At 52.3% G+C, this 26,513-nt stretch overlaps 1 protein-coding gene across 2 annotated transcripts; it reads left to right on the top strand.

Annotated features, from left to right (window-relative positions):
* The first annotated feature begins 5,879 nt into the window (after positions 1-5,879).
* Positions 5,880-25,793, top strand: RIMS3 (regulating synaptic membrane exocytosis 3). 2 transcript variants are annotated; one of them, XR_013332120.1, is made up of 8 exons: positions 5,880-6,034; positions 11,358-11,605; positions 16,919-17,060; positions 19,463-19,575; positions 21,945-22,046; positions 22,384-22,523; positions 24,000-24,927; positions 25,388-25,793. XR_013332120.1 is itself a non-coding variant. In XM_077752191.1 (7 exons), the coding sequence occupies exons 2-7, from the start codon at positions 11,389-11,391 to the stop codon at positions 24,210-24,212; spliced, it is 927 nt and encodes a 308-aa protein (XP_077608317.1). In that variant the 5' UTR covers positions 5,880-6,034; positions 11,358-11,388; the 3' UTR covers positions 24,213-25,793. The 2 variants fall into 2 exon arrangements, 1 of the variants encoding a protein (XP_077608317.1); XM_077752191.1 differs by having other exon boundaries at positions 24,000-25,793.
* The last annotated feature ends 720 nt before the right edge of the window (positions 25,794-26,513 follow it).

The raw sequence follows: 26,513 nt of genomic DNA, 5'->3' as shown, positions 1-26,513 counted from the left end.
GGAAAGAGTAGGGTGGGATTTGGCAGAAACAATTCTAATATATACCTGTGGTCCTAGTTTTATTGTTGCATCTCTGTAGCATCTCTGCTCAATCTCAAAAGAGTCTTAGTTGGATGATAAATTACCGTGCGTCCCCACAGTAAGGCTTTGCGCCAAAGACCTCTTCTCTCACCTTCTCTGCCCCAGGGTGGGAGAGGGGTTCTGTAGGTTCTGGGGGTGTGAACGCGTCATGTGTGTGTGTTTGCAGGTGAGGGGATCGTCCTTCCTGTGCTAAGGCTGATCTGGAATAAGTGCTTGGGAGCCCCAGGCCCCTTGGGATCCTGCTGAAGCCCAGACATTACCCAGGGAATCCGGTCTTCTTCTCCACCAATCCAAATCCTGCTGTCTATTCAAGCTGTGCTTTTTCAGGCCTGGGCTTCCCTTGCCCTCCTACATCCTTGGCGGGGCAAGCTTTTCCTTGGTTTTGATATCACAGTGTGGTAGGGCCTCCAGGTTGGCCATCTGTATACTCATGGCATTTTCTCTGACTTCTCTGCTGATTCTTCTTTTTTCAGTGGATTCTATATTCCTCCTACCCCTCGCCCTTTGCTCACTTTGTACTCCCCTCTGGGCATTCTCTTTCCTTACCATACACCGCTTTTCCCTTCAGGGCACACATCTAAATCCTGCCCACTCACACTGCTCTCCTGAGCTCCAGTGAATCTGCTTACCTGCCCAATGCCTCTTTGTGGGAGTTGCAGTATTATCTCAGACTCATCACATCTAAGATGGGAGTCATCCTTCCCTTAAGCCAGTGTTTTCCTCAGGGACCTCAAGCTTTGCTGATAGCACCTCTCTGTCTCTACCCTTCCTATAAATCACTTTGGATTCTGTTTTTTCCTCTCCCCAACTTCGTCCCATCACTAACTCTAGGCAACTCCCCAAGCCCTCTCATGACTCCTAGCCACCCTTTTCCTCTTCCCATCTGCATTATCTGAAGCAGTGCAGCCTTCTTATCTGCTTTTTGACTGTTCTTCCTTCTGTCAGGCTTTCTTCTGATTCTGCAGTCAGTGTCAGATTGATCTCTGTAAAACATTACATCTAAGTCATGTCAGATTTCACTTCTTACAGGATTAAAGTCAAGCTTCTTAGCCCTGCATCCAGAGCCCTTCATTGGCTGTTCCTAGCCTGCTTTTTTAGCCTTCTCTTCCACAATTGTACTTACCTCCTGTTCCAACTGCACTGCCCTATTCACCATCCTGTGGACATTAACACTTCCTCTCCAGTCCTTCCCAGGCAGTTCCCATTTCTTTCCTGTCACTTCTAACTCTCCTAATACTACCTATCTTTTGAGGTATTCTGCAATGCACTTCCCAATGTGTCTTTTCTGGTCTCCTCATCCTGAAACATTCAGTCTTTTTTTTTTTTTAATTTTTAAATGTTTATTTATTTTTGAGATAGAAAGAGAGACAAAGCGTGAGTGGGGGAGGAGCAGAGAGAGAGAGGGAGACACAGAATACAAAGCAGGCTCCAGGCTCTGAGCTGTCAGCATAGAGCCCAACGCAGGGCTTGAACCCATGGACCATGAGATTGTGACCTGAACCAAAGTCAGATGCTCAACCGACTGAGCCACACAGACACCCCCTGAAGTATTCACTCTTGCAGAACAACCAAAGTATTTAATTTTTAACTTTCAGTGCCTTGGGTCACCCATAGACCAACAACATGAGTATCACCTGAAACCTTGTTAGAAATGCAAAATCTCAGGTTCCCCTTGGGACCCATGGGATTGAATCTGCATTTCAACAAGATCCCCAAGTGATTTGTGTGAATATTTAAGTTTCAGGGTAAGATCTTTCTGTTTGGAAATGGCCTTCAGCCGGGGCTTGTAGTGTCCTTAAGTGCCAAGTCTAGCAGCCCCCATCAGGTGACAGGTGGCACATCTGACCAGATCCCATGAGCTATGAAAAGAGGTGGGTGGTTGAGATGGCTGTGAAGCATGCATACTTTGCCTGGCCCCTCCTACCTGGAATCTATACCCCCCAAGGCCCCAGAGCTCGAGCTCTGTAAATCTGACTCCAGAAAGTACTCTAGTGACACAACGAGCAATCAATTAATCAATGAAAAAGTAGTTATCAAGCATATAGCAGAATTTCTTCCTCTTCACAAAACACATACTGGTGAAAATGACTCTTATTTTAATGTATGTTTTGAAAAGAAAAATATGTGTTTTAGTTTTTCTTTATGATAGCGTCAATACAGTTTCTAAAGTGGGGACTTAGAAAAACACAATATGTCACACGAAGAAAATAAAAATTACTCATAATTCTACTACCCAGCTATAAATACTGTTAATATTTGTTGGAGATTGTCAGTCATTCATTCAACACATTTTTACAGAGCCCTACTATGTGCCAGGCCGATGCCAGACACGGGAGGTTCAGGGCAAAGAAGACATCATTTCGGTTTTTAGATGGCTTGCAGCCAGGGGCTGGGGTGTGGGGAGACAGCCACTGAACAAATTAAGAATAGCAGTATATGTGTTTCCTAGGGCAACTATCACAAAGTACTACAAACTGGGTGGTCAAAACAGTAGAACTTTGTCCTGGAGACAGGTGTTGGTGGGACTGGTTCCTTCTGAGGGTGGTGCTGTTCCGTGGCTCTCTCTGAGCTTCTGGTGACCGCTGGCAATCCTTGGCGTTCTTCACTTTGTTGCTGTATCAGTCCACACTCTGCCACCATTGTCATGTGGCATTCTCCCCGTGCACCTCTGCCTTCATGCCATTGCATTCTTATAAGGACACCAGTCATATTGGATTAGAGACCCACACCCACCCTACTCCAACATGACCTCAGCTGAACTAATCACATCTGCAATGGCCCTATTCCAAAACAAGGTCAGATTCTGAAGTACTAGGGTTACTACCTTGACATATCTTTTCACGGTGTGGGGGCGTGGGGGAGGCACAATTCAACCCATAACGGGCAGGGACAATACAGAGTCTGGGAGAGCATGACAGGGCGACTCGCTTTGTCTGGAAAGACTCTCCTAGGAAATGACATTCCAGCTGGGACTGAGCAATGCATAGGGATTAGCCAGGCAAAAGCGGCACACAGATAAATACAGGACATCAGAACACGAGGGAGGGGGCAGGCTGGAGAAGAGCATTCTAGGCAGACGGGACACAGGGCACTTTTGAGGAGTGGAAAAAAAGACAAGTGCCACTTGAATACAGAAGAGGGGTGAGAGCATGGGCCGAGCTGGCTCACTGGGCTTGTGCACCTTGGTGCGAGGGGTTTTCACCTTCTCCTGAAGGAAATAGGGAGCTACGGAAAGCTGTTGTACAGGAGTGATTCATTCTGCCTTGTGAGTGATCTCACAAAACTGAGCTGTCTGAAGGCTGTGTGGTTCCTCTGTATCCCCAGTTCTGAGGGAAGACACATGGCCATGTCCTCAGGAGCCCCCTGGCTGAGGAAAGACACATGGCAGCTCTGTCTGAGGAATGAAGGCATGGCTGCGTCTTCAGCAGCCCCTGGTCCAAATGGGGAGGACAAGCTCTGCCCTCAGGAACCTCGATCTGAGCAGGACACAGGGCACAACCAGCTCTGGGTCTGTCATCTTGCCCTTCAGTGTCCCGTGCCTGTGGAGTTGTGGACAGAGCTTTGGGCCTGGCTGCCCCACCCTCTGCCCTGCCATGAGGACTGTGTCTGAGAATGTGTCCAGGGTAGACACATGACCCATGTAGATCCCTGAGGCCAGAGGTGCCAAACTGAGGAAGGCTGGGGGCTAGGTTTTGCAGGGGCTATCTCCTGAGCACCTAGCTCCCTTCAAAGAATGTCTGGCTCTTGCCTTTCTATGCAGGACCCAGTCTGGTGCCCAACCCATCCCTTCCCACACCCTCAGAGACTCTTACTGTGTGTGAGAGGAGAGGGCCCCCCTGCCCAGAGCTGCCTTTCCTCCCTTGCCTGGGCTGGGTGGGCCAGGCTGGGTGGAGGAGAAGTGGGTCAGCTTGGTAGCCATGGTGACAGCAGCTGCTCCCTGCCAGCCTTCTCATCTCCTCACCACAAACCTCACCGATGAGCTCTTTTGTCCGGCCTGCAGGGATGGGGGCCAGGAGGGTGGTACGCGGGGCTGGAGCCGGGATGAGCGAGTACGTATTCAAGCTCACACGGGCACCTGCTCAGAGCTGGTGTGCGTGCCTCAGCCAAGGGAACCCAGGATCCAGGTATGACTCTTCCCACTTCCCTGCCTACTGAAGGGGTGGGGCTCTTCCCGCCTCTCGGGGCTGGGCAGGGGCCAGGGAGGGGGGTGTGTGTGTTTGAGCGTGTGTGGGTGTGTACACATATGTGAGTCTGCAAACGCCTGTGACTGTCAGTGTGGCTGCTTCTGTGTGCCTTTGTCTTGTGGGTGCATGTGCGTATCTGTGTACCTAGGTGATTATGTCTTTAAGTGTATGTCATCTGTCTGGGTCTGCATGGTGTGTGATCACACATTTGAAATTCAGTGCCCTGTGTCCCTCCCTGTGTGTGTATAGTGTTGTGCATGTGTGTCTGGCTTGGGGGAGGCAAAGGCCACATAATAAGGAGGAGACCTGGCATGGTGCTCCCCACGCAAGCTGGGTGTGCTCCCTCAGCCCGGCCTACCTCCCCCAGCATATGCCAGCCTTGTCACCCACCCATCTTTTCCTGGGGGCGGGATAAAGAAAGGCTAGAAAAAAAAGAACCCTTCTCCCGTTCTGTGGATGCAGACACTGGCCTCTGACATGGACACACATTGGTATGGGAGATGGAGTGGGCAGCCCTGGTGCTGGACCAGGACTGGGTCAGGGCTCTCCAAAGTCAGACCCAGCATCCAGTGAGGGGCCAGGAGCTGAGATGCTGGCAGAGAAGAACAAGCTTCACGTGCCAGCTCCCACCTCAACTGAGAGGCACAGGGCCCCACACACATCCCACACTATCCTGCGCTCTGGGTGGGAGCAGGTGAGAGGTGATCCTGTTGGTCTCTGAGCCTTCCCACAAAGTGGTTGCGCCTGGTGTGCAGTCCAGACCAATGGGCACTGGCACCCATGCAGTCCTTCCCTGTTAACATTAAGGCACCGTTGTGAGTAGTAACAGTGTAATTGCCCAACTGAGCTTTTAGCACGTTGCCGATCCTTAATTTTATTTTTTTAATAATCCTAAGGCAGGCATTATTATCCCCATCTAGAGATAAGGAACTGTAGGCTCAGAGGGTTTGTTAAGGAGATTGCCCTGCGTCACACGGCTTGCAAGTGACAGATCTAGGTTTTGAACCAAGTCTGTCTGCCTCCAAAGCCTGGGTTTTTAATCACAGTGTTTTCCTGCTCTTTATTATCCCGTCTGACACTGAGCCCAGCCTGGAGAGTGGGGCTGCGTCCAGGTGGCGAGTAGGCTGCTCACATAGAAGAGGAGATGGAAGTTCAAAGAGGCTGAATGACTTGCTCAGAGTCCCATGGGTGGGGGTGGAGCCAGAAGTGCTCCTCCTCCCCTCCTGGCATCTTACAGTGTCTGGGGAGGGACAACCCTTCAGTCGTAGTGAGGACTGAGGAAGGAAGAATAGGGTCTAGAGCTCCTAGGCTGGCCGTTGAACCTCCCTAGTCTCTCCTGTGTTAAAAGCCTTAAAGTTGTGGGTGGGGCTTCAGCAGCGTAGTCGACATTTAAAGTGCCTAAAGGCAGATTAGGAGACCCAGGAGTTGAGATGCTTTTTACAAAGTAGGAAACGAATCAGAGAGTTTAAGTGATTTGCTCAACATCACACAGCTATCTCGAAAGTCTGTCTCTTAACTCTGCAAGCTCCTGGAAGCCCTTAAGGACAGATGTTTTCGCTCGCCCTTCCTCTAAACTCCCCCCTTTCCTTCCAGACTCGTATTACATCACCTCCTCCTGGAAGCTACCCTGATTGCCTTCACCTCCTTTCTTGAAGACTGGTGTCTGGGCAGAAGTTAACAGAAGCCTCGTGTAAATGCCCTAGGGGTGTGCTATTGGTAGGGGCACAGCCCCCTGTGATGTGGTCACCACGCTCAGATTCATCAGTTTGGTGAGTTTGGGTCTTCTTCAGAGTGGGGAGGAAGCACCTGTTAGGTGACGTGGGACCTGGGAGTTAGGAGACTTGGGTTGGAGCTCCAGTTTTTCCCCAACTTTCTATGTGACCCTGGGTGTGTCTCCTTCCCATCCTGGGCCTTGATTTCCCACTCTGCAAAATGAAAGACTCAGGCTGGGATGGGGATGACAACTCTATTTTAAATCATGGGCCAGTGTTCACCAGTAGGTCCTGGAGCTGTGTTGAGAGGGATTCTGAGGTTAAATCTGTCCTTGGTGGGAAAGAGAAAAGGGTTAGTGATGTCTCCTACAGGTGGAAGATGGGGAGAGCTGGTAAGAGCCTCAGTTATTTGCCATCCCTTCCAACCTACCAGTCCATCACCCTATGACCGATTCCTTGGTCTCTCTTATTGAAAGAGTGGGTAGCGAGGCTTATCTTGGGCTTTTGGATGGCCTCAATGACTCTCAAAACAGGCTTATGATCTGGTTAGACACATGACGGGCGTGGGTAGCCTGGCAGAGCTCTGAAACCTCTGCTGTCAGGATTCAAGAGATGGTCTGGGGAGCGCTTAGGGTGCTGTGACTCCAGGGTAGAGGCCAAACACCTATAGCTGGAAAGGAAACACTCGCCTCCTTGCTTGGGGTGCTTGAAAGGTACCTGCAGGCATGGAGCTTTGGCAGGAGTGGGGACAGTAGTCCTCGTCCCTGGAGGGGACATCTGAGCCATAGTAGTAGATGCTGCTGTGGCAGTAGATGGGAGTCAGCAGAGAGAGCTCCAGAATGCAGTATCTATGACCCGACGAGGAAGGGCTCCCTTCCTTAGGGTGCCATGAACGGGGCTGGGAAAGGGACAGTCATGCTCAGGGGCAGGGAATTGTTGAAGTGACTTCTGTAGAAAGGCTATAGGTTCACTTAGCAATCTCTCGGAACCACCAGTATGTGAGATGCTGTGTTCTATGGCTTGCTGGCCCCTCACCGCTCTGTCGCCATCTCTCCCAGCTGCCCCTTCCTCATCCCTGTGGTCTCATGGCTCAGAGGGCGCTGTGAGGAGGACTTCCTCCTCATGGGGGCCAGGTGGCTGGCTCTCTCTCTCTGTCTTACCCCCTTTTTTAAGTTTATTTATTTGGGGAGGGGAGAACAAATGGGGGAGGGACAGAGAGAGAAGGAGAGAAAGAGAATCCCAAGCAGGCTCTGCACTGACAGCGCAGAGTCCCATGTGGAGCTCAAACTCATGAACCATGAGATCACAGCCTGAACCGGAATCAGACACTTCACCGACTGAGCCATCCAGGTGCCCCTCTGTCTTACCCCTCCTGAGCTAGACTGACTGTCAGAGAAGCAGCCGGAGCCCCCATTCTGAGCCTGCCAATGCAGTGTGTTCACAGGCTCTGCTCTCTAGTTAAAAGGATTTGTAGAGATCACCTAATTCAACCCCTTCGTTTTACACACAGATGAGGAGACCAAAGCCCAGAGAAAGTGACACAAGGAATCTGTACACATTCTAATCCCACTCCTGATTCTTCATTCTCCCAGGCTGCCCTGCACCAGACGTCATGCCCTAAGACCTTGGGTCCACTGCTTCGGGTCTGGTTCTTCCTGTCCCCTTGAGGGTGGCCTGCCTGGCTGGGTCCTCTGCAGCATTCACCAGCTCTCCAGTCCCCTCTGGGTGATGCCTGGGTGGTTAAAGATGAGAGAGTAGCTCCAGACGGTACAGAGCCCTGGATGTCAAACCATCTGCTTGTCAATGTCATTCATTATTCATGAGGAAACATGAGCCCCTGGGTTGGCAGGGTCAGGAATTTTGTCCCGTACTTTCTTCCCTTCTCAACTCCTAGGAGTGAGCTTCCTGTAGGCTGCACTAGGGAAGTGCTTGCTTCTCCAGCTGTGGTCTGGGTGGGGTCTCTACTGCCCTCAGATGCTCATGCCAGCTGCGGAAACCAGGGCCAGAGAGGTTTTTCTCATCGGGGATCATTTTCTTGCAGGGTTTTCAAAATGCTGGAGACCCAGGGCAAAGCCTGAGTGGGAGGGCTGGGCCCACGCCTTTGGGTGAGGTCTGGGTCAAGGGGGCAGGAGCTGCTGAGTGTCCTTGCATCTTTGTGGGAAGAGGAGACCTGGGTTCAAGTCCAGGTGTTGCCATTTCTTAGCTGAGTAGGACGGGCAAGGCCTTGACTTTTCTGAGACTCCAGTTTCTCAGCTGTGACATGGAGATTACCACACACCTAACTGAGACACTTTAAAATTTTTTTTGAGTTTATTTTATTATTTATTTTGACAGAGAGAGAGAATGAGAATGAGTGGAAGAGGGGCCGAGAGAGGAAAGAGAGACTCCCAAGCAGGCTCTGCACTGCCAGCGCAGAGCCCGACGCGGGACTCAAACCCACAAACCATGAGATCATGACCTGAGCCGACACCAAGAGTCAGACGCTTAACTGACTGAGCCACCCAGGCGCCCTTAACAAAAATACTTTAAAGAGTAAGTTAGGCTTATGCTGCAAGCCCTCTCCCACCATTCACCAAAAGGCCATTCAGGTGCCCTAAAAAACCACACACACTGGCACTAGAATTGGAAACTGAAGAGAAGAGATCATCATAGGCCCAAGTCCAGGGGGACTTTCCATTAGCTGCAAGGTTAATGGGGGATGGATGGAGAAATACAATCCGGGACTCTGCGTACATCGCAGGGTGAGAGAAAACAGTCCAGACAACCACAAAGAAGGGAGAACACAGCCTTGACTCATCTCCACAGTCAGTCCTCATCTGCCTGGTTGGCAGGAGCCCTGCTGAACAGGAAGCCAAATGGCCACCACTCATAGCTATCTGGGGACTGAACTCCTCTAGAGTGGCCCCCTCCTAGCTCCCTCCTTCTCCCCCGACCCGACACTCCAACTCTGCCCTTTTGAAAGGCAGATTCCCTCAGGGTGACATGGCTGAGGGCAGAGGGTCAAGCAAAGTGACCTGTGCCCTGGCATGGGCTTCCCTGGGAAGAGCTCTGTAGGCTGAGATGGAGCTGGGAAGGGCTGCGTGCAGAGCCTGCTAGAGCAGCCGTTTTTCCTAGACTCTGAGCAGAGGGCACCTCCTTGACCTTCAGCCAAGTTGTTGTAGAGGCCGACAGCCAGAGATCCCATCTCTGTGCAAAACAGTCACCTCGCTCCCCCAGAGTGGCTCCCAGCGCCCTCTGTCTTCCCTAGCACTCATCAGAACAATCCGAGTTCATATTTAATTATGTAATCAGTTACTTGCCATCTGTCTCTTTTGGACTGGAGGCTCTGAGAGGGCAAGTTGGCCTGGCTCACTGCTGTATCCTCCACACTTTGCACAGGCCTTGGAATTTTAGGGGCTTACATATTTGTCGAATGCAGCTTTGGAAAGGAATTCGGCAATATCTTACAAGAATCAATGAGATGTTTATGTCCTCGGTATCAGGTAGGATGCTTTCAATGTAACTGAGAACACTGATTCAAACTGGCTTAAGCGACAGAGAACACATTATCTCACATAATTGGAAGGCCAAAGAAAGGCAGGCTCCAGGGTGGCCCAAGGTTCTTTCTGTCTCTGTACTGTGCTGCACCCAACCACACTGGCTTCCTCCTGGGACTGGGCCCTCTCTAGGGGGAAGAGTCTTGAGGGGAGTGGGGTGAGAGAGACCCTACTTCTCTGGTAAGCATGGAATCCAACTCTTCCCCTTAAGTCAGTCGGGTCAACTTAGTCATATGCCTGCCCTTGTACCAGTACGAGTTACTGAGGTGAGTGCCACTCACTGATTGGCTTGAACTAATCAGGATCTGCCTCTGAAAAGGGATGGGGTGGTACCTGCACAAAACCAGTGCTCGGTCAGGAAGCAGGAAGGGAGCGTGGATGTTGGGGAGGCTCCTTGCAGTATCCAATCCAGCCCAGTCACTCTGTTTCTGGGAATCAATCCTAAGGAAATAAGTGGATCAAAGCAGTGAAGAATGATGTTTATTGCCGTATTATTTAAAAGACAGGATAGGGTGCCTGGGGGGCTCAGTCAGTTAAGCATTGAACTCTTGGATTTTGGTTCAGGTCATGATCTCATGGTTTGTAAGATTGAGCTTTGTGTGGGGTCTGTGATGATAGCATAGAGCCTGCTTGGGATTCGCTCTCGCTCTCGCTCTCGCTCTTTCTCTCTGCTTCTCTCTTTCTCTCTCTCTCTCCCTCTCTCAAAATAAATAAATAAACATTTAAAAAAGACAGGAGAGAGAGGAGGAAGTCAGATCTAATCTAAGAGTTCACGATATTGAAATACATGTCTATTATGCTCCCTATATGCAATGAAATATTACGATGGTGTTAAAACATTTATACCAAGTGTTCATGACGTTGGGAAATGCTCGTGATATGATGTTAAATGAGGAATACCAGGATATAAAATTGTATCTGCACTATGAGCTCAGTTATTTTTAAAAATGCTTAGAAAAAAGACTGGGAGGAAATCAGATTAAAACACCTCCAGGGGCCACCACTCCATGATGCGCTTAAGGGTGACTTGAGCCTGCTTCTTTCTACTTTTCTGTGCTACCCCTTCAAGCAGGAGGTCCCCTTCTGTAGCCGCCAGCGCTGCCGCCGCCCCCCCTTCCCCAGGTTGGGGCCAGTCTTGCTATCTCTGTTCTTATTATTGGCTATGACAGTAATCACACTTACTATTTACTCCATTCCTGACACTGTTTTGGCGCCTTCACATGCTCTAATTTAATCCTTACCACAATCCTGAGGTGAGTGCTTTTATTTCTTGTTTTGCTGAGGTGTTCACTGAAACCCCAAGGTGCTTGGTCACAAGATCACACAGCCAGTGTGTAGAGGCTTTTGGAATTCAAGAGTGGGCCATGTGACTCCACAGCCTCTGCCTTGACTGTCAAACCAGGTCACTTACCAGGATAATCAGGTGCTAATAAGAATAGTTCCAGGGTGGCTCAGTCAGTTAAGAGTCTGACTTCGGCTCGGGTCGTGATCTCACGGCTTGTGAGTTCGAGCCCTGCATCGGGCTCTGTACTGACAGCTAGCTCAGAGCCTGGAGCCTGTTTCAGACTCTGTATCTCCCTCTCTCTGCCCCTCCCCAGCTCATATTCTGTCTATCTCTCTCAAAAATAAATAAACATTTAAACAAAGTTTTAAAAAAAGAATAATTCCATTGATTGAGCCAGACCCTGTGCACACTCTACGTTTATTTATTCATTTAATCCTCACAGCCTCAGAGAGGCCAGGTGACTTGCCCAAGGTCACACAGTTAGGAAGTGGGGGGCTGCAGTAAGAGTGGCCCCAGGGCCTGATGTGGCACCCCTTTGTTTCCTGCCCTCCCCCCACAGGGTTGCCTGAGGCCTTGCCGCCCCTTGGACCATGTTTAACGGGGAGCCTGGTCCGGCCTCGGCCGCAGCCTCCAGGAATGTGGTCCGGAGCTCCAGCATCAGTGGTGAGATCTGTGGCTCCCAGCAGGCTGGGGGTGGGCCCGGGACCACCACAGCCAAGAAGAGGCGCAGCAGCCTTGGGGCCAAGATGGTGGCCATCGTGGGCCTGACTCAGTGGAGCAAGAGCACTCTCCAGCTCCCCCAGTCTGGTGAGGGGACGTGGGACGTGGAGGGGATGGGGTGGGGTGCCTTGCAGTGACAGGGTACCCGGGGGGTATCCTCATGCCCACAAATACTTATAGAGTACTTGCTGCATACCAGGTGCTATTCTGGGTCCAGGACGCATCCTGACTCATTGAATCCCCACAAACTCCATGAAGCAGATCCTGAAGCACAGAGAAGGGAAGTAAGATGCCCCCAACTACATAGCGAGTGGGTCATGGGAGCCTGAATTCAAAGCAGCCAGGCTTCTGGCTTTATGCTCCTAAACTTTAAACTTTCCACGGTTCTCTTTCCATGCACAGACTGACACATTCAACAGCCATCATATTCCTGGCAGCACTCTAAGTACACAGCTTCACAAACACACATCCACAGTCTCACCTGTATTCTCTAAATTTCCCAAGTCCAAATAACCACGGAAATGTAGTTACAGTTCTACATTAAAAAGTCACAAGAGAGACACACACACTGTGTATAGTCATACAGTGTGCTCAGGTGAGCCACAAATCATATTTCAGTCATTCACCTGTACATGGTCACAGTAAAACCAGTCACGCGAATCCTCTGAGCACTAGTGCACAGACCCAGATCGCCAAAGCACAGTCATACACATGCACACAACGGCCCACGGTCACAGAAGCATGTTGCACACATAGATGCACATACCTCACGAAGCCACCTTCACCCACACCTAAACAGCTACATCCTGAAAAACGTATTTTCCCAGATACCTGGTTTTGGAATCCTAGTGGTGCTCCGACTTGGGGGGTGACCCACTTTGTCACACACAGTCACACTGGACCCCACATCACAGAGGAGGAGCCAGCCTCCCCTCCCAAGACCTCCTCACTTTGTGGCATTGGCCCAGACACCAGCTGGTTTTGTTTTAAAATCTCTTCCTGCTTATTTTGTTCAGAGTAACAACTTCCCCAGGAAACCTTCAAATAGGCAGCTGGATGGGGGTGGTGAGGGGGCGGGGGCGCCGGAGGATCCAGAGAGAATGCTCATCAAGACTCCCGGTTGAGGGTGGGAGACTTTTCCAGGCCTTAAAATAGATTTTTACAAAGCCCTTCACAGGAGCACGTGGTCTTTTCCAGCAATCAAGCCGCAGTGTGTTTTCTGGTTCAGGGAAATGTTAGATGGGGAGGGGGTTGAGGTTATCAGTGGCCTGGGATGGGCACGGCCTCTGTGTATACAATGTGGGCCTGGTGCTAGGAAATCAGGGGGATGGGGACCCAGGAGTTGGGCTGGTGCAGAACGAAGGGGTAGGATTAAGGTTGGAAGATTGAGATGAGGAGGTTGAGGAAGTATTGGGCTCCTGGAGTCTGGCTTTAGGAATCCAGCTGATGCAGCTTCAGACCCAAAGTCTTCTTCATGCCCCAAGTGATTTGGACAGACGGTTTTCCAAGTCCAGGGCCGAGGCCTGAGTCACTGGGAGACGTTCTGGTGATCTGCCTGGGGCTGTCCACCTACCCAGACTCCACAGTCAACAGGCAGGGACTGGAGTAAACACCAAGGAGACCTCAAACCTCGAGGGGAGATGTATGACGATGAGGCTTCTGGATCACTTGTCTCCGTGGCATGTGTGGGTACAGCTGGGGCCTGAACCAGGAAAATTGCCCAGATGCCCTTTTAACTGAAAGTCTCTGTGAATCATCTAACCTCTGAATGTGAGACTGGGGAGGGCGTCTTGGGATCATCTAGTCTAATACACTCATTTAATCGATGAGGCATCTGAGCCTGGAGAGGAGAAGGCACTTTCCTGGAGAACAGCCTCAAGTTGCCATTGAGGGCCGCGCCCTGTCATTTGCTAGTTGGGTGACTCAGGCGAGTTACTTCACTTCTCCAAGCTTGCTCCCTTGACTGGGCTTGCTTCCTTGACTGTGGAATAAGGACAGTGATACCTGTCTTGCAGACTTCTTGGGAATTACATGAGACAGGATATGCAAAGGCACTCAGTCTCATGCCGCCACATAGTAGATACTTGGTAAATTGTCAGTGTTATTATTACCCATGGCCGCGCAGTAGCACCAAACAAGAAGTGAGTTCTCTAGCCCTCACAGCTCTGCCTCTCACCTGTAGCATACTCCGATCTGTAATTCTTGCTCTCCATTTTTTTTCTCCCCAGCCTTGAGGTTGCCAGTGTTTCAGCTTGGAGCCCCCTCCTGGGTAGGAGAGTCTGGCCCCAGAGCTGGAGCCCCCAGTCTGGGCTCCCTCACACTAGCCCTGGAAACTCCATTCTGGGAAAAGATCCTAGCAGGGTGCCCCTGCTGCCCCCAGATGGGATGCCTCACCTCCCTGCAGGGCTGGGCTATGTGAAGTGGGGAGAACTCCTCTCCTGGACCCCAGCTTCTGAGCTCTAGGTCTGTCCTTCCCAGGGGCTTCCTTCCCCCTGGTCTGTCCATATTCTGCATTGGTCCAGCCCCGCCCATCTCCTCTCTTTGTTTCAAAGCCTTTGTCCTAGTTCAGGACCTGTGATACCTAGCCAGACTATTGCCCCAGCCTCCTCTCTAGTTCTCCTGCCTCCTGCCTGCCCCTTCCAGTTTTTTCCTCACATTTGCCTAAAGTGACCTTGCAGAAACTCACTCTGAAACTTTAGAGTTTAGTTCTGGCTCTGTAACTCTCCATGGGTCCTTGGGAAAGTCACATTTCCACTGGGTCTCTATTTCTTCTTCTGTAAAATGGAGCTATAAAGACTGTCTCCCAGCTTCTGGCTATATCTAACATGCTCTAAGTTGTGGGAGCAATGTTGAAGATAGGGCCAGAGCTTTGGGGTCCTAGATCCTAGTTGGGTTATGGCCTCTCATTAGGCTGGGTCTACTCAGGGCCCACCCTGGGCTATTCCAGCCTCTGCCTAAATGGAGCTCCTCTTTTCAGTACCAGGGACAGCAGCTCTTCCCACCAAGGCTCTGGGTCAGGGTGGAGAGAGGGCTTGGGACCCTCCAGGAAATGCCCTGTGAGTGCTGCTGAGGGCTCTGACTAGCTCCCCCTTATATCTGGTGGGACAGATGGGTTGACTCCTTTAGTCTTTCAGTCCTCAGGGACCACAGAACTATTGCAAGCAACTTGGCTCAGTTCTCTAGAGAGAGACTACATAAAGTTTCTTCCCAGATCGACAGAATTCAGACTGGACAGGTATCAAACCAGTAGAGGAATTTTCTCTGATGTTGCAAGAACTTTCTTCCCACCCAGAGGACATGGAACTTAATCTCTGCTGAATCACCTCTCAAACCAATGTGGGGTTGATGGAGAGGGTGAAAAGTAGGCTATCAGTAGACTGGGAAAGTGTGGGCCTGGGGTCTGGCCCTAGCCTTATGAGCACATGGACCTTGGGCTCCCCATCTATGAAATGGCAGTGAGAGATCAATGAGGTGTTTCCGACACTTCAGGATTCTGTGACACCCCTACCCAGGGGCTCGTAGAAAAGAAGGTAAATTTTCTCCCAAGTGGGTCAAAGCTTTCTGAAGCTCTAGAAGAGGGGGCATTGGGGCCATGGGGTGGTAAGGTTCTGGCTTCAGCTCAGGGTGTGTGCTGGGAGGGGGGGATGTGAGAAGGGAGGGTAAAGTGCAGCTCCCACAGACCCTCTGTCTCCTAATTGGGTTAGAGGAGATGTGGCAGTTAGGAGCTAGGGACAGCATGAGTCCCCTACACCCGCTACTATTGCCCTCTGTGTGTGGTGGCTCACACACCATTTATGAGTTTGTATCTATGTGTGTGATCGAGTAGATGGGTTCAACTCCAAGTGTTAGGGCATGAAGCTCACATATCTGTGGCAGAGTATGTCATGTGTATGTATGACTAAGACCTGGTAGGACCATTTGTGACCGTGTGCCCATTATATGAACATACATGACCTGGTGTGTGAGATCATTGTACTCATACATGTGATCATTAGCACTCGTGTATATCTGCTTATGTCTGTGAAAGAAATACGTATGAGCTAAAGTGACTGTGTGTGTGTGTGTGTGTGTGTGTGTATGTGTGTGTGTGTGACAGAGAGAGACAGACAGGCAGGCAGGCAGGCAGACAGGCATATCAGTGGTCTCGTTGACTCATGGATAGTAGCTATTCCAATATCCCAGAAGCTGGGGTGGTATCTGAGAAGACATTCCTCCCTACCGCCAGCCCCTCCATACTCCAGGACCCCCATCCCATCTGCTAGTGATGCTGGCCCTCCCTCTCAGCCATCCCTCTCCCAGTGGGACTTCCTGAAAGGTAAGTAGGACCAAGCAGAAGGAATTAAGTTCCCCTTTTTGCAGGCTGGTATTTTGAACCTCCTCTCCCCAACCTACCAGTGGGTGTGACCAGGAGAGGGGGTTGCCAGCATAGCCAACTCCCTCCCCCACCACTGCTTTTGGAGACTGTGTGGCTGGTCCCACTCCCAGCCTCCCCATCCCTGTCGGCAACTCCACTCTTAATTGGCCCAGGCCTCTAGTCAGTGACAGCAAATGGCTCTTTGGTACAGTCCTTATCCGAGTGCCTCTTCCTCCCTATGAAGCTCCTTAGGCAACAAGGCTCCAGCAGGGGAAAGCCCTGCAAACCTTCCAGCCGTCTCTTGCTCCCCCACGCCCAGGAGGAGAGGGTGTCTAGAGGGACCTCACTGCAATGCTGAGGAGGTTGCCATGGAAACCCAGGCAGGATGGTGCGCTGCTAGGAGAGGCAAAGTGCCCCATGTTCCCTGCGAGGCTCAAGAGGGGGGCTGGGGTGAGGGTAGAGGGCCCTCCAAACAAGAGGTACAGAGATGTGGAGTAAGCTCTCACTGCCTCACTCCTGGGGCTCTTCTGCAGACCTCGCTTTCAGAGCCAAGGTCAATTCAGGCCAACCTAGCAGTCCCTCTCGGTCTTGCTTCCCTAATGGCCTCTCCAGCCCGCCACACGTGTCCCTCTCCACGTTCAGACTTGCACTGAGAATGTAGGTTAATTTGAGGGTGGCTAAGCTTCACGTGGGTTTTTTATTGGTTCTGTGAAGGAATCACAGAGGTGGATTGTGAGGTCCTGGTGTGATAGGGTTCATGAGGATACCTGGAAGAGGGGAAGCAAATCTGGGAATGCTAGAGAAAGCAAACTTTCCAGAAGAGAAAGGAGCACATAACCGTTTGGGGGCAAAGGCTGGAACTGAGTTGGCAAGATGGCCATCAGGCGGCCTGGCAGGGATGAGGCCGAGAGGCACTGCGGGGCTGACCCAGCTCAGCAGAGCCCTGCCCATCCCGCCCCCTGCCAGGAGGTGACTTTGGCAGCACTCTCAGAAGCCTCTTCAGTGATCTGACCTTGTTCCCTTTCTGTGCTTCGGGGGGGTCACAGAAGGGGCCACCAAGAAGCTGCGCAGCAACATCCGGCGGAGCACGGAGACAGGCATCGCCGTGGAAATGCGGAGTCGGGTCACACGCCAGGGCAGCCGCGAGTCTACCGACGGGAGCACCAACAGCAACAGCTCCGAGGGCACGTGCGTGCAGCCCACGCCCACTGCGGTCCCCACCCCACCCTCCTGCACCCTCCAGGGGCGGAGCCGGGTCACCTTCCTGCTGGGTTTCCAGTCCGGAGGTCTGGGTTCCCCTGGTCCCCGCCTCCCCTGGGCATCCCCCGCCTGGGCCCCAGTCTTCCTCTGGCTCCAGGCTGCCTGTTTCCCCTCCCAATACCACCCGGCGCCAGCAGCTCCCGGGCAGTGTATCTGTATGTTTTATCCCCACCCGCCAGCACCTACACACTGCCCTGCTCCAGAGGAGAGGCTGAAAGGGAAATGTGGTCCTAAAATTCTTCTCTCTCTGAAACCATTGTTATGGCTCAGATGAATGGAGTTCTAGCAAGTGGTCTTGCTTGGGGCTTAGAGGAGGAGGTTGGACCAGATCAGTGTTTTTCAGACTGTGGGCGGTGACTCAGGCAGGAAGTAAAATCAGTTTAGTGGGTCAAAACCAACATTAGACGAAGAAATGGACAATTCAAACAGATCCTGTGGAGTGAGGATGAATTACCTTGGGAACTTTTGTTTTTGGTTTTTTAATATACAGATGCACAGAGGTCTGTGGTGTTAAATGTATTTCTCCCCTTGTGTGGGGGTTACGCTTAACAATTTGAAAGTCCCCGGGTTAGATAGTTCTAACTATCTAAATGGTCTCTCCTAAATCTATGCAATGGGTTGTATGACGAAGGTTTCTGGTTCAGTTTCATCAGGGCCCATTGACCTTAGGACCTTGTGGCTCTCTTATTTAGAATTCTGTGATCTCACTGCCTGGCCTCTGGGGTTCTTCTGCAGACCTCTCCAGAGCCAAGGTCAATTCAGGCCAACCTAGTGGTCTCTCTCAGTCTTGCTTCCCTAATGGTCTCGTCCCTGAATGCAAATGGCCAGTGACATTTATTGCATCTTACTGTATGCAGGGCGTCAGGTGAGTGCCTCTTACTCTGGGATCTACCAGCCACTATCAGAGCAAAAAGAGTATCTCATTTAACACGACACCACCACTGAGGGATGTCAGTACCATTGTCTCCATTTTACAGGTGGGGAGACTGAGGCACTGGAGAAGGGTGAGGTACTTTACTCCAGGTCACAGCTATTCAGTGGCGGTGGGGTCAGGATTTGAATTAAGGCCATTGGACTCTATAACCTTTGTTCACAACCTCTCCACTCCCTGTAATTCCGTGACCTTGAGAGTCTGTTACTTTATGTAACCTTTGCAGATCCCATTTTCCCCAGAATTCGGCATGAGGCTATTGCTGGCTGGCCAGTCAGAGTGGGTGGGCTTCCAAGCCCCTCCCCACAAAGTGGAGCCCAGCCTCGTTAGGGAGATACAGGCCCTCTTCAACAAGCGAATGCAGTGTGTCTTTCTCCCTGTCTGTCACTGGCCAAGGGGAACTCAAGGCCAAACTTTCCAACAGGGAGTCGTTTCTGGGACAGTCTGATCTCTCAGGCCAGGATTGGAGGCTGTGCTAGGAGGTCTTAGAACTTTGGTCCTTTGAGCCTCTGAGAAGACAGGCGCCAGCCCTCCATTATCTGTCCTTTCTCTGCTGGCCACCTCCAGGACATCTAGGCTTGAGGGCATGAACAAGTAGCACTTCCCCTTGATGTTAACGGCAGCAACGTAATAACTACCATTTTATCATTTCCTGTTTGTCTGGAGCTTTTCATGTCTCATCTGCCCTAATCCCCACCGTTACCCTATGAGTTGGATATCCTCTCTGTTTCTTACCTCTTGGAGCCTCTGTTTTCTCATCTGTAAAACTGAATAATAGCCCCTCGAGCACGGAAATCGCTATTAGGACGAAATGATATAATGTATGCTGAGCATTCAGCATGCTGCTGGCGTCTGGCCAAGTTTCAATCACTGTCAGTTTTGCTTGTTACTATTTCCAGGCCCCCACGACCAGGGACCACCCACCATCACTCGCCTTTTATCTCAACCCTGTAATTGTGTTATTTTGGTCTCGGCTGCTGTTTTGGGCACCACCTCAGATTATTGACTTGGATTTCAAACATATGGTCAACGAAACCTCAGTTCTTGGAACTTGCTCCAGGCACTGAAATTTCTGGCCTGTGTTTCTGGTTCTTGGCATTCATATCCCCTGGGGAGGATACAGGTGTCCAGCAAGCCCTGCCTTTTAAGGGTTATCTTAGAAATCCTGGTGCTTGAGGATTGAATAGCATTATTATGTTTATTATTTCTCAAGAGACATCAAAGTACTTTTCTTTAATGTGCAGAGATGAGCAGTTCTGTCTGTCCCCAGCTAAAGTAGTGCTCTCATACTATGTGTGGGGGAACTGAGGCACAGAGGAGCACAGCCCAGTGTCCTTGGGGCAAGGCCACTACATCTCACCACCCAGACCACCTCATGCTCCTCTGCCTCTTTCTCCAGGTTCATTTTCCCCACCACCCGGCTCGGGGCTGAAAGCCAGTTTAGTGATTTCCTGGATGGGCTGGGACCAGCCCAGATTGTGGGGCGACAGACATTGGCGACACCACCAATGGGTGAGTCTCCTTGAGGGCAGAGCGAGTAGGGCGGAAGGGGTGAGCCCAGTGGGGGCCCTGTTTGATGCAGTGTGAACTGCAGAAGGGAGCCCTCAGTCCGGCTTTTGTGCCACAAGAAGGAGTTAGCCCGGCACTCCTCAGTTCAGAGGGGACAGGGGGTCCAGCCTTGCTCTGGCGTCTACCCTGCAACAGCTTTACAGCACACGCCCGCCCTCACTTCACCACACACCCACCCACTCTCCCACCGCCTGCTGGGCGGTGCTAGGTGCTGGGTGGAAAATGGTGAACAAAAATCATCACAGCATTGATGTCCACCAAGTCCATTCTGCCACTGATGCTCTGTGTGACCTTGGCCATGTCAGTTCCCTTCTTTGAGCCTCAATTTCCTCATCTGTAAAATGGGAATAATAATAATACCTGCCTTCATTCTGCAATCTAACAACAATTCATTCGGTGCTTTGAATGAAGTATTTCATTTACTCCTTAGAAGATGTGTCTTCTTTGACTTGTTATTAACAGCTCCTGGCACCTGAAAGCCTTTTAAGTGACTTTTTCATCCCCTCTCCTTGCAGCTAGGACCTATTTCCCGGAGTCTATACTTGATCCTTTTAGCTGCACTTCGAGCTCCCCTCCCCCCTTTCTGTCTCTTAGATACCATACTGGCTTTAAGCAGCTCCTCCCAGGAACTAGCTTCCCCATGAGTCCTACCTAGGAGTCTGACCCAGACATCTGGACTCAGTCTTCACTGGAACAGTGTTCAAATGTTGACCTCACAGGTCCAAAGAGTTGAGGTCCAAAGTGCTGACCTCACAGCCCATGAGAGAGCTGGGCTCAGACAGTGCTCTGCTGAAAACCAAACTGTGGAGCCGGTTTCTATCCCACCATACTGCCCTGTCTCGCTCTAATGTGCTTACACAGGAGCCTTTGTCTGCTGGAAGAGGGCTCCATGGGGACCCTCAGAGGGTGAGCATCAGCTCTCCTCTGGCTCTTGGGTAGGATTTGGCTAATTCCCAGCCCTTGCTTACAGGCTCTTAAAGGCCTGGAGAATCTGCTTTTCCCGGTCCTAGGCCCAGCTGGGGGCTGGGGGACAGTGAGAGGAGCCAGCCACCTCCACAGGCTTTTGCACCATCAAGGCCTAGAACATTTGTGTGTGGTGCCCCCTGGTGTCTGGAAGCAGTAAGGACAGGCTTGCATTTGCTCGTCCTGTTAGGGATGTTACAGTGAGACCTCCCCCTCCCCACTCCCCCATGGGGAGGTCAGAAATAGCTAGAGGGAGGGTGATGACTTCCAGGATGTTTCCTGAAAGTAATAAATCCCCATCTTCCCAAATATGCAAATACAAACAATTGCACGATAGCTCAGTGTGTCTAAAATGGGTGCCTGAACCCAAAGTCTGGCCCGTTTTAATTTCTCTGCACCAGGCTTATGATTCCGCACTCCTTTGAAGGATGCTCCAAGTGACTAATGCGTAATTTCAAATGCTGCTAGCTGGTGTTGAACAAGGGTTCTAGAAATAACTGACATGACTTCACACAGAACTTGCCTCAGCGAGATAATCGTTTGTGGGAGCATAGTGAGGAGTTCTCAGCTCTCTGCTTCCGGGAAAGCAGGCCTTCCCTCCCTCCTTGGGCAAGGGAACGGACAGACCCTGGTCCCCAGGCGGTGCCTCCCATCCTGCACAGGCTCCCATCTTGGCATCTTTTCAAACTGATCTTTTGTCAATATTTGTTTGACAAAATAGATTTACGGGAGTGGCAGAGGGCTGCTGTGTAGAAGGTGGAGAAGAGCCACTACAGGGCACCTGGGTGGCTCAGTCCGTTAAGCATCCGACTTGAGCTCAGGTCATGACCTCACAGTTCGTGAGTTCGAGCCCCGCATTGGACCCTATGCGGACAGCTCAGAGCCTGGAGCCTGCTTTTGATTCTCTGTCTCCTTCTCTCTCTGCCCCTCCCCCCCCCAAAAAATAAATGTTTAAAAAAAAAAAAGAATAAGAAGAGCCACTAAGCCCAACAGCCTCCTTCCCTTTCTTCCTGACACAGGAAGTTCTGTCCCCAAATTTGCTGTTCTGTTCAGTAAGACAGAAGCTCCGCCAGGAAAGCAGCCCTTACCCGGGAACCAGCAGCCATTTGTTGTTGCTCAGGCATGCCCACTGAGGCCATGCGCCTGCCTCTTTCCCCAGGAGATCTGTCAAAGTATTTCACAGCTGCTCTCAAGTGGCTTCCCAAAGGCAGCCCTGGCACATGCAATTTTTTGCATATTGTGCCCTTTCTGGTGCCGTAGCATCCTCTGCAGACAGCCCTCTGTACAGCAGCTGGCCAGCCTGCCCCTGGCTCTGCCTCTGCCTCGACCGTCCCTCTTCTCCCTTTCAGGGGACGTGCACATTGCTATCATGGACCGGAGCGGCCAGCTGGAGGTGGAAGTGATTGAGGCCCGGGGTCTGACCCCCAAACCAGGCTCCAAATCCCTCCCAGGTAAGGCAGAGCAGCAGGGAGAGGGGTTTTAGGCCCGGGGTCCTGCCAGGGAGGGGTGCACAACTGAGCTCCAGGTCTAGCGCATCCTCAGTTGCCCCTTGACCTAGAGTAGCATTCTTGACTCTTAGGTTGCCCAGAAGGCCAGTGGACAGGGCTGAGGGTGGGGTGGGGAGGATGGATGAGCCACTGTTTGAGTCCATCTTTCCTGCTGCTGTCCACTGGTCAGCTCATCCCACTCACCTTGCTCACCTCCAGGACCAGCTGGATGTTAAGGGGTGGGGCAGGGCATAGTGTTCTCTCCCAGACCCTTCCCGTTGTGCTCTCTCCCGCCCCGCAGCCACCTATATCAAGGTTTACCTGCTTGAGAATGGAGCCTGCTTGGCCAAAAAGAAGACAAAGGTCGCCAAGAAGACCTGTGACCCCCTATACCAGCAGGCTCTGCTCTTTGACGAGGGGCCCCAGGGCAAGGTGCTGCAGGTGAGTGTGATGGGGTGATTCTCAAAAACTGCAAGTCGTCATTTAAAATCTCTTTCACATACAATGTGCCCCGAGCCGGGTGCTGTACCACGGGCGCTAATGCTCATTACACATTTGTTTTCACAGCCCAGGGAGGTGTTATTGCCCCTGCTTGATTCATAAGGAAACCAGAGTTCAGGGGGATAACCACCATCCCCCAGGTTGCCCAGCTGGTAGGTAGAAGCAGGGTGTGACTGCCTCGCCTTCTCTTTCTGGCCAGCACTAATGTTTATTGCCCATCGGCTCCATGCCAGGCTCTGTGTTAAGTGCTTTACAGTCCTGACCTCCTTTCATGCTTGAGATGGTCCTGGGAAGTAGGTGTGATGTTCCCCATCTTACAGTCTCAGGAAGGTGAAGTGACTCGTGTGAGGTTTCAGCTGGTGACTTGCACAGTCAAGGTGGCCCGGGCCAAGGTGACTTCACCCCAACTGCAGGAGTGTACAGTGCTCTCTACAACTGGGAGGGAGGGATCATCACCTCCAGCCCCAGATGAGGCACCTGAGGTGCTCAAGAGGTTAAGTGGGGATAGATCATGGTGGGGCTGGGCTCTGGGTTCAAGTCCTGACTCCAGCACGGTCTGCGGGTGGCATGTTGCAAAAAGTAAATGAGAGGTGCACGGGGAGGGCCTCACCTAGCGCCTGGAACACACACAGCTACTCGCTAGGTATTAGCAGTGGTGGTTGTGGCTGTTGGCCTTGCCTGAGGCCATGGGGACGGCAGAGGAGAGGCCTGAGCCAGGGACAGTCTGGGTTGCTCAACTGTTCATCTAGGGCTATTCCTCTGGGCTGAGGTGGTTGTGTGGCAACGGCCCTCAGAGTTGCAAATGNATCTTGGGTGTCTGTTTTCACACGTACACACACACACACACACACACACACACACACACATCAGGATTCCATTTTGAAAAAAGGATCCACTGATAAAAATACAAGTGCGAAAATCAGTAAGCTCATCTAGTTCCCTCTTCCAGTTTTATGGATGGGAACACTGAGGTCCAGTGAGAGCAAGGGGCCTCCCCAAGCTCCACCATGAGACAGCAGCAGACTGGGAGCCATGACTCAGGTCCTGGACTCTCAGTCCACCCCTTACTGGGCAAGGCTGTCATCTGGGATACCAGGAGGCTCTAGAAGTTGGACCCAGGTTCCAATCCCAGCTTCGCCACCACTTACGGTGTATCTTTGGGGTAATTAACCTCTCTGAGCTCTAGTGTCCTCTTCGTCAAAATAATGATGCACAACACCTTTACCTAGATGGTTGTAACAATTGAGATAATAAGCGCCCAGTAAGCTGTTGCCCCAGAGCAGTCTCCATTCCAGCTCTCTGTCTCATCGGTGCTCTAATGAAGTCCACAGGTTCCTGGGCCCACTGCGGAGCCCTGGCGTCGGGGAGTTGGCTCAGTGCCTGTCTCACCACCCACCCTGACCTCCCCTCCGGCAGGTGATTGTCTGGGGAGACTACGGCCGCATGGACCACAAATGTTTCATGGGCATGGCCCAGATCATGCTGGACGAGCTGGACCTGAGTGCCGTGGTTGCCGGCTGGTACAAACTCTTCCCCACGTCCTCGGTGGCAGACTCTACACTCGGATCCCTCACCAGGCGCCTGTCCCAGTCTTCCCTGGAGAGTGCCACCAGCCCCTCGTGCTCCTAAGGACCTCAGGAAGAGGCCAGGATGTAGTGTGGGAAGGGGTGCCTGATGGCCTCCCCTCCCCTGTACATAGTCTTCGCGTCTTTCCGGCCCCCTAGCCCTGCTGCATGCCTGTTGGCTACTGGGCCCGTCCCAGCTGGCAGTGGAGACTGTAGTGTGTGCGTGCGTGTGTGTGTGTGCGTCTGTGTCTGTGTGTGACCATGTTGTATCTGTCTGTTGGTCTGGGTACAGTCAGTCTTGGTGACTACATGGGCCACAATCCACATCTCTCTGTGTCGTGTTGAAAAGAAACCCAAAGGAGTGTTGTGTGGGCACCAATCTCCCCCGAGTCCAGGGGTGAAAGTGGGGCCCGCCGATCTGTCCTGCCTGGCCCTGAGCCCCGGGGCAGAGCCCACATGCCCCCGCCGGGGCCGCCTCCTGGCGGTCCCTGCTTAGTTTTCTGTCTTGTCCTTTGTTCCACCTTGGCTTCTCCCAGCACCGCTGCTGTTTTTTGAGGAATGTAGTGACCACTGCAGCTGGCCACCCCGAGGCCCCTTGGGGACCCGACGCCCTCCTCCCCACCTGAGCGTCCTAGCAGCTCTTCCCACTGAATGCATCTGCAGCATGTAGCATGCTCATCTAGGGCCCTGGCCAGGGGCCTGGGGAGCAGAGGATGCCGGGGAGCAGAGGGCTCGGAGATCATCTTCTCCCTTGGGCCGGAGCCACCTCCTTCCTATAGGTGAGATGCTAGGAAGCCTTAGTTCCCAGGGTTGCTGGCCAGGCCCCTTAGAGGGAAGTGCTGGCACCTCCCTTAGTATTGTCCTTCACCTCCTGTCTTCCTCTGAACCTCCTCACTTCCAACATGCCAAAGGAGCTCTCCCAGTGGATCCCAGGAGGTGTAGACTTGGAGGGTCTTGGCGTCCAGGAGGCTGGCCTCAGAGGGGGATGTTATCTGCCACAGCAGATGGTCCCTGGAGGCACTTGTGTCCTCTCCAGGCCCTGGGGGTGGCCCTGTCCCCCTGGGCTCATCCTGGGCGGGCCTGGCTTGTGGAGGAGGTTCTGGGGGTGGGGCCGCTTACTGGAATGAGGAGGGCTGGGGCTGACCTGCTCTGGGCCCCTGTTGAGTATCCTGTCTGACCTTTGGGGATTAGCTGCATGAGGTTGATCATTTGAGTCTCTCTTTGTTTGCTCATTTCCAGACCAGGGTCCCTGTGTGGGAGCTCAGACTCACTTGGGTTCCAGCCTTCTGGCCCCATGGACAGCCTGGCTCTGGACTCAGCTAGACTGCTACAGTCACCAGCTCTGTACAAGCAATACTTTCCCCCTCTGCCCCCCTGCCTCCTTGCGCTCCCCCGCTGTCCTCTGGAGAGTGTCCTGGCCTGCCCTAGGCGCCTCACCTGCCTCTGCTTTCTTTCTACCCTTGTCTGGTTGGAGTTTCCCAAAGCCACTTCCCTGACTTCATCTGACAGCTGGGCCCTGTGGGCGGGGACCAGGGCCTGGACTCACCCTGTGAGACGGCTGCTCAGAAATGCCCAAATCTGTCCTCTTCCTCCTCAGGTCTAGAGCAGAAGGCTAGAGGTTGCCCAGGAGGTGGACACAGTAGCTCTTGGGTCCGTGTCTGGAGGGGAGGAAAGAGGTGGCGGGCGGGGGTGGGGGGTGTCAAGGTATGGAGAAGACCGTCCCTCTGCCTCTTCCCCAGCCGTCAGCCCTATGTGCTGCGATGACTCGGACACACATACTCAAGGTGGAAGGGAGCTACCCAGCCGAGCAGTGGAGAGGTCTCTGCACCTGAGTGTTTGGGCTCCATTTGTAACCAAAGCCAGATGGATGGGCAGAGAGGCAGCTTCTGAGGGAAGCTGGAGGGGAGACTCCCTGGAGATAGAAGCATCTCCACCCAAAGGGCCTCCTTTCCTGGCAGGACCCCACATCAGGTTAAAGCCAGAGGCTGGTAACCTCTCTCCCAGGAAAGCCCCATCGGTCCTGCTCACAGACAGAAAGTGGGTAAGGGCAGTTAGAAACGAACCGAATGGGCTCCTGGCTCCCGCCGGAGCCCCCATTCTTGTCTGATCCCAGATGAGGACTGTTGTGGGCGTACAGCGAGGGAGGAGGCAGCTGGGTCGAGTTTTCTCATTAGGCAGAAATTCTCTCCCGTTGTCGGGACCGGATAATGCATGCATTTTTCATGTTTCTAAAAATAAGGTGAAGGGCTCTGTACTCTTTGACCCTAGGGTGGGCAGAGGGAGCAAACTCGCTCACAGAAGGGTGTTTTTATGTTTTGTCTGTGATGTGTTCACCTTTAGAGCAGTCTCCCTCAGGACGGTGTGG

This window comes from Crocuta crocuta, unplaced genomic scaffold (assembly GCF_008692635.1).
Source record: "Crocuta crocuta isolate KB4526 unplaced genomic scaffold, BGI_CrCroc_1.0 scaffold367, whole genome shotgun sequence".
Taxonomy (NCBI): domain Eukaryota; kingdom Metazoa; phylum Chordata; class Mammalia; order Carnivora; family Hyaenidae; genus Crocuta; species Crocuta crocuta.
This window is presented reverse-complemented; position numbering and strand designations above follow the sequence as displayed.

What these genes read in the sequence shown, in the direction of transcription:
- RIMS3 (XM_077752191.1), top strand. Translation starts at nt 11,389, where the DNA reads ATGTTTAACGGGGAGCCTGGTCCGGCCTCGGCCGCAGCCTCCAGGAAT. An exon ending in AGCAACAGCTCCGAGGGCAC is followed by an intron (nt 17,061 to 19,462) that starts GTGCGTGCAGCC and finishes CTCTTTCTCCAG; the next exon opens with GTTCATTTTCCCCACCACCC. An exon ending in AGGCTCCAAATCCCTCCCAG is followed by an intron (nt 22,047 to 22,383) that starts GTAAGGCAGAGC and finishes CCCGCCCCGCAG; the next exon opens with CCACCTATATCAAGGTTTAC.